Raw genomic sequence first — 10,128 nt, forward strand, 5'->3', positions numbered from 1 at the left:
GAATTTCCATAGTCACTTTAACCTTAACAACCTTTATAACGCACGCTATAAATCACAGTGATTTACACACTTTACTTACGGTACCTACTGTTCACTTGACTCAATTATCTATCTCTTCAATCTATCTGCTCCTTTGATCTATCTCTTCAATGTCGCTGGTTTTTTCGCCAGGCTTATATACTGAAATAGAGGGCGTCTAGCAAACACTCGAACATTCGCGGGGTTTCTCGATAATTCATGATCCTTCGAGAAACTCCAGCGCGCATGCTCCCAGTGTCGCGTGACTTCCGCTGTCGTAACAATACATATATACTTACTCAAAATAAACGTGATCAGCTAGAAAGTGAGTAACCGTTTTAATGTAACTAAAAATTCATAGATAAACTAAACGACAGAAGGAATAATGTATGAACAATAAACAAAACTATTAAAAAAATAGAATTCGCTATCTCAAAACTTGTAACAAGTCTAAGAATATTTTCCATAAATTACAAACACTTGAAATTCGTGCATTATGTATAACACTCCACCTCTCAATTTATATGTGCTAACTGGATAAAGTTTCGCCAATCTCAACGGTTAAAACGTATTCATTTAACTGACACCTGTTGTATTCCTAGTTTTTTGTTTAAAATTTTATTTTCGGTGGTTTGGGGGGGGGGGTGAGTGAAGGTGGAAATAAGTTTGAAGATTTTATATAAAAAGGTATTTGAAAACGACTGAATGAATGACCAATTATACAACAATATTCTGATGTTTGGACGTTATTACAATATTTTCTCCCAAAGTTTTTAAGAATATAACAAATATCACCTGATTATCACTTCACATCAGTTCTTGAACTCAGTAAACCTCCAATTGTGGCACTAAATCATTACTTCATGTTAAAACTTCCTCTAGCAAGCAAAACATATAAAAAACAGATTAATATAAGTAATACACTGTTTAAGCCAAAATTATTTATTTATACGAAAACAACGATTTTGCTACATACTTCTGCTCTATTTGTTTGTTTTGTTTTGAATTTCGCGCAAAGCTACACAAGGGCTATCTGCGCTAGCCGTCCCTAATTTAGCAGTGTAAGACTAGAGGGAAGGGAGCTAGTCATCACCACCCACCGCCAACTCTTGGGCTACTCTTTTACCAACGAATAGTGGGATTGACCGTCACATTATAACGCCCCATGGCTGAAAGGGCGAACATGTTTGGTGTGAAGGGGATTCGAACCTGCAACCCTCAGATTACGAGTTGAGCGCCCTAACCACCTGGCCATGCCGGGCCATTTCTGCTCTAACCAAAACTTCACTCCCACCACTAACGACAAAATCTCAACAACATCTTGTTACATATCTGCTTGTTTGTTAATTTCTGGTAGAAATTCTTTCCGAGGAACTTGAGTGATAGAAGACCTTTCTTGATTAAACCAGTTTATTCTTTCTCGATACAAATTTTTAGTACACAGTAATTCCACAGTCAGTACGTTTTTCGTCACTTTAAACATAACAACTTTTATAATACACTCTATAAATCACAGCGATTCACAATCTCGATTATTTCGCTCTCTACGAGTGCAAAACACACACTAGCTCGAAACAAAATCGTAAATTACCCGAAACTCACCGTAACTACTGTTCACTTTATCATACCCTGACTTTTCTCTGCCAGGCTTATATACTAATAAAGAGGCGTCTCCAATATTCACGGAGTTCCCCGATTATTCGAGAAATTCACCACGCATGGTCCCAAGTCACGTAACTTCCGCTGTCGTAACAATCTGTAAACACTAAACTAAAAGAAATGTAAAATAAACAACAACAAAAAATAGGCGTAGTTTAATTTTTTGGAATGAAAAGGCCTAATGATAGTCAAAGCAACAAATAATTGTGTTGTAAATGGTTAAACTGATGTATTACTTTAATTGATTAAATACTACAAAATATAAAAGTAAACTAATTATAAAAAACACAGCTTGGTTTGAGTTTACTTACTGATTGTAGGTATTTTTGAAGTTACCGCTTAATTTATTTTAACAGTAACCTGTGTACTTCACAATGATCGCACTAGCGATCGAAGTTCAAGTCTTTTTACCAGGCGTCGCTTTTATTCCCTTTCTAAACCAACATGAGATTACATATCAAATAACTACAACCATACATAAACTTAGTATTCATATGTCACCGTTAGGTGAATCTCTTGCGATTTCGTAATGCAAAAACGACTTATTTAATATGCATTAGGTGGCAGGTTAGCTAATATTTTTAACACAAATATAAATATAGCTGAACTTAATGATATAAGGAAAATTACATAAACGATAAATAAAGCCATAATTAAAATAAAATGGAAATCGCTGCCTCTTGTTTTTCATAGTTTGCCGTGAGCGATTACTTGTGAACCACTTACACGTTGAAGATCATGCGCATTGTCTACAGTTATTTCAACACGCGGATTTGTAGGCTTATTGTATTTGTTAATGATACTCACAATATTAAGTTTAGCGATTTCAGAATTCAATTTATTTTATAATGGAAGCCACTTCGGAGGGCCAGGCAGCTCCAGTTTCATGGGAGCAAGAAAATGCAGACAATAATAAAGGTAAAGGCGACATTGGCGATGGTTTAGAGACATCACTGTCAAGCCTGAACGTGGATGCACCGCCATTTGTGCCATCTTTCGCGACTCTTGTTGCAGCAAAAGTTCAAGTCGACGAAGCCGGTGACGAGGGGCAACTGATACCGGGTAACCCTAAGACTTAAATGTTAGCTTGCAGTGAATAGGTAAAATCCATGCATAGTCTGGAAAATTGTCACTGACTGAAGTCTTGCATTTTGCTTTGCTGTCATATTACGATGATAAAATTTATGTCACTGTCAGTCAATTAGAATATGCTAAAATATGGTAAGAAATGGCAAGGTGATATAGCTTACAAAACCTTTCAGCCAGCTGTCACCCTCCACCCAGTAAAAATAGTAAAAGAATAGGAATAATATTTGTGTCCCCAAACAAGTTATCAAACCAACTTATCAAATGGTGTTTCAGAAGAAATGAGAGTGGTGTACAAGTTTACAGTAAAAGTTCATAACTAAGCAATTTTTTATTTAGTCAAAGTACAAGTCTGCATCTAGGCTTCTATTTCCAAAGTATAGTAATATTTCTCCAACCTTTTCATTCTGTGTTGCTGATGTTTTTTGTTGCACACAAGAAGGTAAATGCTAAATTCCTTTCATTTGTGTACAACTTTTATACATTGTTTTAGTGTTAAGACTGGTTAATATGTTGCTCCTCAGTTAAGTGTTACAAAAGTAAAATAAAAAATCAAGCGATACATTTATATTCATTGAAATGGCATATTTTTCACTCGCAACTTGTGAATAAAATACTTTTCATGACCAAACTTGCTGGTTGTGTTGTTAAGACTGATAAATATAAGACAGAGAAAACAAGTGCAAACCCATTAAGGCTGTCTTGTTATAATAAATAACTTAAACTAGGAATCACTCTGATATGACCCCAGTTAAGTAAGGGAACAAAAACTATACAAATGACTTTACCATTGTCTTATCTAAGGTTGATATAACCTTTTCATTTATTCAAGATAAAAGCAAGAACTATTTTTGGTCTTTACACCACAACTAATCTCTCAGTTAGCTTTTTAGGGTGTTATCAGCAAATACCTATTTCCTCCCTTCTATTTTTTTACAACACCAATGAATTTCTCATTCAAGAATTAAGTCCTTTCTAAATCTTCATGCTCAAAGTGCTAAGTTTACACTTCTCAATATTAAAGCTCATTTTTTTGTACTCTGGCTTATTAATTAAAGCTATTGAGGTGTTTTTGAATGAGAAACCTCAACAGAATTTTAGAATCACCATAAAATTTTGAAATATTATTGCTTAAAATGCCATCCAAACCATTAACATAAAGAATGAGTATAGTTTATAAAACAACTTGAAATATGCCACTAGTGAGCCTGCAACCTGAATGAAATATTAGATCGGTGCCAGTGCACCCAAGATCAGCCGATATTGCATTGGTATGTTTTGCATGTCCAGATGTCCCTAATGTATATATATAAATATATACACACACACACACTAGTGGCATATGTCAAGCTTCAAAACTTGTCTTCAAATAAATCGCACACGTATCAGACTAGAAAAAGTGGAATGTTGGCTCAAGAACCTTAAATTGACTGCAAAATGTTGTAAATCATATCTGTCTGGTATTTCTTCATCGTTGTAAACCCTATAACAAATACCACTGCCATAAAAACAGGAAGTGGGAGGCTAAACCTAGTAATACTCATGAATACCAGAAATAAAGGCACTTTTCGAGTGATGCTAGGATATTTTATGACAAATAAAACTATGTTTGTAAAATAAATTAAGAAACATTTAATATATATATCAGGACATGACCTGAATTGATGGTTAATAATATTTCTTTTTTGCTTCTCCATGATTGACATCATTTTGAGATGCATTGTGCTCTCTCCGCTGTGAGGGCGCCTGAATGTATTGTATATTTTCACTGGTAAACAAACTTATTTATCTGATCTTTTTAAAAATCAGATTGGAAAATTCCTTAGACTAGATCGATATTAGCAATCGATACTGAAATTGGTCGCAGGTTTACCTGTTAGTCATACTGTGAAAAAAATGCCCATTTATTACCACTTTTTTTTGCTTATATATCATTAATTTTCTATCCATTTAATCTTTCCACCAATTCTAGAAGAAATTGATTTTCTACTCAGTTTCCTGCAAAGTCAAGGTATGCAACTTCAACTGTGATGCCTACATTAGAGCTGGGTGATTAATCTATATAATCGATTAACTACAAGCATCGATTTCGGTAATTAGTGTCCCATAAAACATTTGATAAATCAAAATTACAATTAAATTGATTAATGTCACAATTATTTAATTGAAATTTGTTTGCGATTATTACTATTTTTGATTATTCCAAGTATCCAAGTTATTGGAATTTTGCAATTATAATTTTTCCTTATTTAGATTAACAAGGGGGAAAACTTATGCTTTGCATATGAAACATCTTTTTTGGTTGTGATATTTTTTATCTGGATGCAAACAGTTTATAAAATTTAAAGGCAATGCTGTGTATTTAAAGTAATTAAAACAGTTGAGTGACCTACCTAAGCTACACGTGTATAAGGTTAGGTAGGTAGAGTAATTAACAAATCTGATGACCATGTGAGGCATCTAATGACTCAAGGTTAAATGTATTCCATGACAATGATACCCACCAAATGCTTCTAACACAAAAGATGCTTTGAGCTGATTGGTTTGATAAAAATTGCAAATTGATCAACTTACCTGGTAACAGACACCAGCTCTAGTGAGGGTTTCAAAATCTGAGTAGCAGGGGCGAGTGTTAAAACTCAACAGGGTGACAGTACCAGTGCTCTATAAACAAATGAAATTGACCAACAAAACCTTAATACGTAAACACTGTTGTCTGAGGGATGGCCAATATATTCCCCAAATGCCTTTCCTTTGCTGTAATTTCATTTTTGCATAGTTAAATGAAGTATAAAAAGCTTCACCCACATGCATGTACACAACTCAACTGTATAGTCAATGAATCAAAATTAGTGTTTTCAATTATTACAATTTTTTTTTATTCCAAGGCATGTGAGAATAATCAGTCAGTTGAATGTACTGATTAATGAGTCTGATAATTAAATATCAAATTGTACTAATTGCCCAACTCTAGTTATCAACAAAAATTTTAAAAACAGTAGTGGCATTATTAAAAAATCCAAATTGGTAAAGTAAGAAAGCTATTTTAAAGCTGTCAGAATTTAAGATAATATTATTTCACCAATTGTCAGAATAAAAGGCTTTTACTTATAGTTCTTAATAGTATAAATATATACTGTGTTGTCGTTGGGCTTAGGATTCCTTTACAGTAGGTGTCTGTGACTTGTTGGTAATATATTCAACAATAAATGAGCAGCATGCACTTCACTTGTTTTCAAAATATTGTATTTATTCAGAAGAAGTTAAGCATATGTACAACAAATTCTTCCCACTATAGATATTATAAGCATATCATAAACACTATATATATATTTGTTTCTTTAGTTATTAGAAGCAGTCTTGTCAAAAGTCCACTTAGGCCTATTTTCCTTTAGAATTTCAGTTGACAAGCCAAACTATCTTCTCTATTACTATCGCATTAATATTCTGTTTGTGATTCACTTACAATTGTGGTGTGAGTTACTATAATTGTTTGGTCTTTTTTCTTCTAAATATCCTCTGTTCTTTTTGTCAAAGTGCACTCAGACTGATTCAGTTATTTTAGAACCACGCTTTGCCAGAATAATTGTTCTTCTTTATCTCCTTTTCTACTGTTGGTTTATTAAACATTAGGCCTATCACTTGTATGGTAGTTAACTTCATGCCAAACTTTCCTTACCTGTAACTTTACTCTCTTCTGCTGTTGTCTGTTTGCTGTTTCTACTCATCTCACACTATTTATATGTTTATCACTTCTAGAAATCTCTGAATTTTTGACATCAATGTATTCCACTCAATATTCGATAGTCTGAACATCGATGAATTATAAATACAACTTCCAACAATCGTCTACTCTTAACTCTTATTATAACAAAAACTAAACAATAATAAAATATTCACTCACAAAAATAAATTAATCAATAGTATCTAAACTAAACAGTCTTTTATATCATGACATAATCCCCTCTTCAAGATAAATTTTTACAATGTGTTTTTTTGCTGTATACAAAGACTGTTCTTAGTTTATCCACAAAGCCTGCTAATACAGTCTACACTAACATTCACAGTTCCTTTGTCTATTAGCGTAGGGTCTCTAGTAGGGCTCCCCCCTTAACAGGATCCCTCATCTTCATCAGCATTCTCAATTGCTTCTGAAAGCAGATAGCATCACCTTTCTACCACAAATCCCCCAGAGAATATTGCTCCTATTGGGGTTTCAGGGCTTAAGCTTATTTAAGTAAAATCAGTTGTTGGTATGAGGAAGTCAGTGTGTTAACGTGAAAGGATTTAACTTGTGACTTTTGTGATTCTTTTAGTCAGAACTTCCATTTATATATATAACATGAATGAAAATTGCAATCACTATTTAAGAAATGGTAAATCACAGTGGTTGAGGTTAAAACATCATCATGCCTAGACAGGTTTCTGTCTAACCAAATGATCCCTATCCAAATCATCACATAGTGAGCAAGTGACAGCTTTTGACAAATTTTATGCCATCATTGTCATATAAGTTGCTGATCGTTTTCATAAAACGATGGTTGCTGGATATTAGAAGGCTAAAGAAAAGTAACAGCTAAAATCAAGAAACACTTATAATTTCATATACTTTTGGTGATAATTAGTTTTTTTTATTATTTATTATTATAGAAGTAAACCCCAGCATCCATTTCATAATGGAATTTCATGTTTTTGTAAGCTAAATATAATATATTAGATGTTTAATTCCTCTATTCATTTAGGAAAATATTTTTGTTTGGAATTTGTTTAAACATTTGATAGGAACATATTCCTTTCTTTGGTTACCTTGATGAAATATTCCAATCTTTGTTGACCCTTTTTCCATTTGGATAAGCAATCCAATTTTTCTCTCCAGTACCTTGCAGCATTTTGAAGTCAACTTTTATTTTAAATCAAGAACATAATTTATTAACTCTACACTTAGTTTCATTTCATATTTTGATGATGATATGATTGCTAGTGTTCATTAGCTCTTGTGCACATATAGTTTTTAACCATATTCTCCCAGTGGTTGTACTTTAGCAATAACTTTTATATTTCACGTAAAAGAAACTTGTGGCAAGTATGTGCCTTTAATGTACCCAATTGTTTTATTTTCTTGTAGTTAAGTGTGTTTTGCTAAACCTAAGCTTATCTGATGTCTTACTATGGAAGAAAATATCTGTACCTTTTAAATGAATATAAATTTAAATGGTACTTGGGGTTAGTTTTTGTTTCTTGGCTTCTTGATTCATGGCTGGCTGTTGTTAGGTTCTTTGTCTGAGAAGCTGATTCATTTCCAGGTGGTGCAAATGTTAAACTATTTTTTGCCAGTGCTCTTCTATGGCTGTATGTCATTGTCCTACCTTCTCTCTTACTCCTCAATGAATTGCTTCTGTCCTTATGTATTTGTTTCTTGAGCATAATTTATGAGCTGCCTTATCAGCTGCACTCAGATGTTATGAAAAACATCAATCTCTTTTTGTCTCCATTGTTCATAGGCATCTTCCAAGCTTTGTCATCAACAAACCCATATTTCTAGACATCGTCATAAATGGTACTTGGGGTTAGTTTTTGTTTCTTATGTTCTTTCAAGGCTGTTTTTTGTTTTCTCACACATACTGAATCTTTCTGGTGGCTTCAGAAAATATTGTTTATATCTTTTGATGAATCATGCTCTGGCTACATTAGTAAATTAGTTTGAGAAGTTGATCCATTTACCATAATGTTTCCAAATACATTAAAAGTGTATGACAGGTTACATTTCACCATTTGGTGATGTCTTTGGCATCATAGTTGCAATACTACCATTTAGAGTAGGCTCTGCAGACCAGCACATGGATGAATCCAAATACATTCTTAAAATGTTTTTTTACATCAGAGTACTGTCTCTTCAACACAGTAATTCAGTTATTATTTTTTTAAGCCAGATGGAATTCATAACAGGTGGCTTCTCTGTTAATCTGCTCAGTTATCATTTGGGTTTACATCAGAGATGTACATGGTCAAACCCTTCCAACAACCCTTTTACAATTACAGGGGCGTATCAGGTTGAGGAGTCATTCAATTAAAAAGCTAACCAATCTCTCCTTTATAATATGAAACATTAAGTTTGAATGGATTCATTCAGTCAGGACTCTCTCATGTTGCATATACTTCTCTGATTATCCTATACAAATTCCATGGATAGGGTAACAAGAGTGCACATGTGACACGTCATTGTTACTTCTGTATTGTTAACCAGGCACGGCTGAAAAATCAGTATAATAAAATTCATAAATATATATAAATGTATAATTTTATAATTTGTGTTCATTGTAGGATGAAAGAGACATAATTTATATTTATTTCTTAATTTTTTATGGTGGTAACAAGATCGGTCAAATCTACCGAATCTGTACAGATTCATTTCTGAAAATAACAGATAAAATATAAAGTTTTTTGTTAAGAAACGTTTGATAACTATCTGGACATTATAAAGATTTCACATGTGAAATCTGAAAATTTTCTGATGCATAAAAGTATTTTAAATCTGAAAATGAAAATTACTTTGCATGATAGATGGGAAACATGCAAAAAGAAAGAAAGGCATGAGAAAAATATTGCTTTACAAGACTTAATAAAAAAATTGGATATTTTGCATATGAAAGCATTGTAATGTTTACTGCTAATCTGTCAAATTTCGTTAGCATTGCTTTCTAATTTAAAAGTTATAGCATGAAAACAATAACAAGCACAAAATGGTAACGAGGTCAGTCCCAGAGACCGAGCCCATGCTGAAAGAGTTAATCAATTAGTTTATATGTTACACTAATCAATGTAATTGCAGAGCTTTATTTAGGTGGGAATGTATTTCAGAGGTAAGTACCTGTTTGAAAGTCATATAACTTTTACAAATGTAAAATTCATATCAGGTAGATTTATCTCTGAAATACAAAAAGCCAGAATATCCACAATGATACGGAGGAAGGAATGGGAGAGTGTCCTACAAAACACTGGTTCTCCAAAAGTAGGGCTCTTAAGCAGGAAAGTAGAACCTTAGACCATGATAAGATATGATCAAGCAGATTTTAAGTAGAATCTAGAACTAGAAGTAAAAGTCAATGGAGTGGACTAGCCTTATAAGAGACTGTATCAAAACAGAAAATACTCAGAAACAAAAGTATTATCTCAACAGTGTTACTATACACCTGGAAAAAAGTTAACCCCCCCCCCCCTGTGTTTTTTTCAAGTGATTCAGATTCGACGTTCTTGTGACTGATTATAAATTACCATTCAATCTAAACGTGTTTATCAAATGAAATTATGCATTATTGGGCACAAGAAAACAAGATTATCACCGTAAAATAACAATTTTTAATTTAC

General features: G+C 33.1%; 1 protein-coding gene across 2 annotated transcripts in view; it reads left to right on the plus strand.

The window, feature by feature from the left end:
• Positions 1 to 2,400: 2,400 nt before the first annotated feature.
• The window catches only part of LOC106460988 (eukaryotic peptide chain release factor GTP-binding subunit ERF3A-like), a 62,229-nt gene continuing 54,501 nt past the window's right edge, over positions 2,401 to 10,128 (plus strand). The window contains exon 1 of one of the 2 annotated variants that reach the window (XM_013920755.2): positions 2,401 to 2,595. In XM_013920755.2, coding sequence (XP_013776209.1) covers positions 2,526 to 2,595 — 70 coding nt within the window. In that variant the 5' untranslated portion in view covers positions 2,401 to 2,525. Of the gene's footprint in view, positions 2,740 to 10,128 lie in introns of both variants that reach the window. The other variant, XM_013920754.2, reaches the window with a different exon arrangement.

Source organism: Limulus polyphemus, unplaced genomic scaffold (assembly GCF_000517525.1).
Source record: "Limulus polyphemus unplaced genomic scaffold, Limulus_polyphemus-2.1.2 Scaffold875, whole genome shotgun sequence".
In the NCBI taxonomy this organism is placed as follows: domain Eukaryota; kingdom Metazoa; phylum Arthropoda; class Merostomata; order Xiphosura; family Limulidae; genus Limulus; species Limulus polyphemus.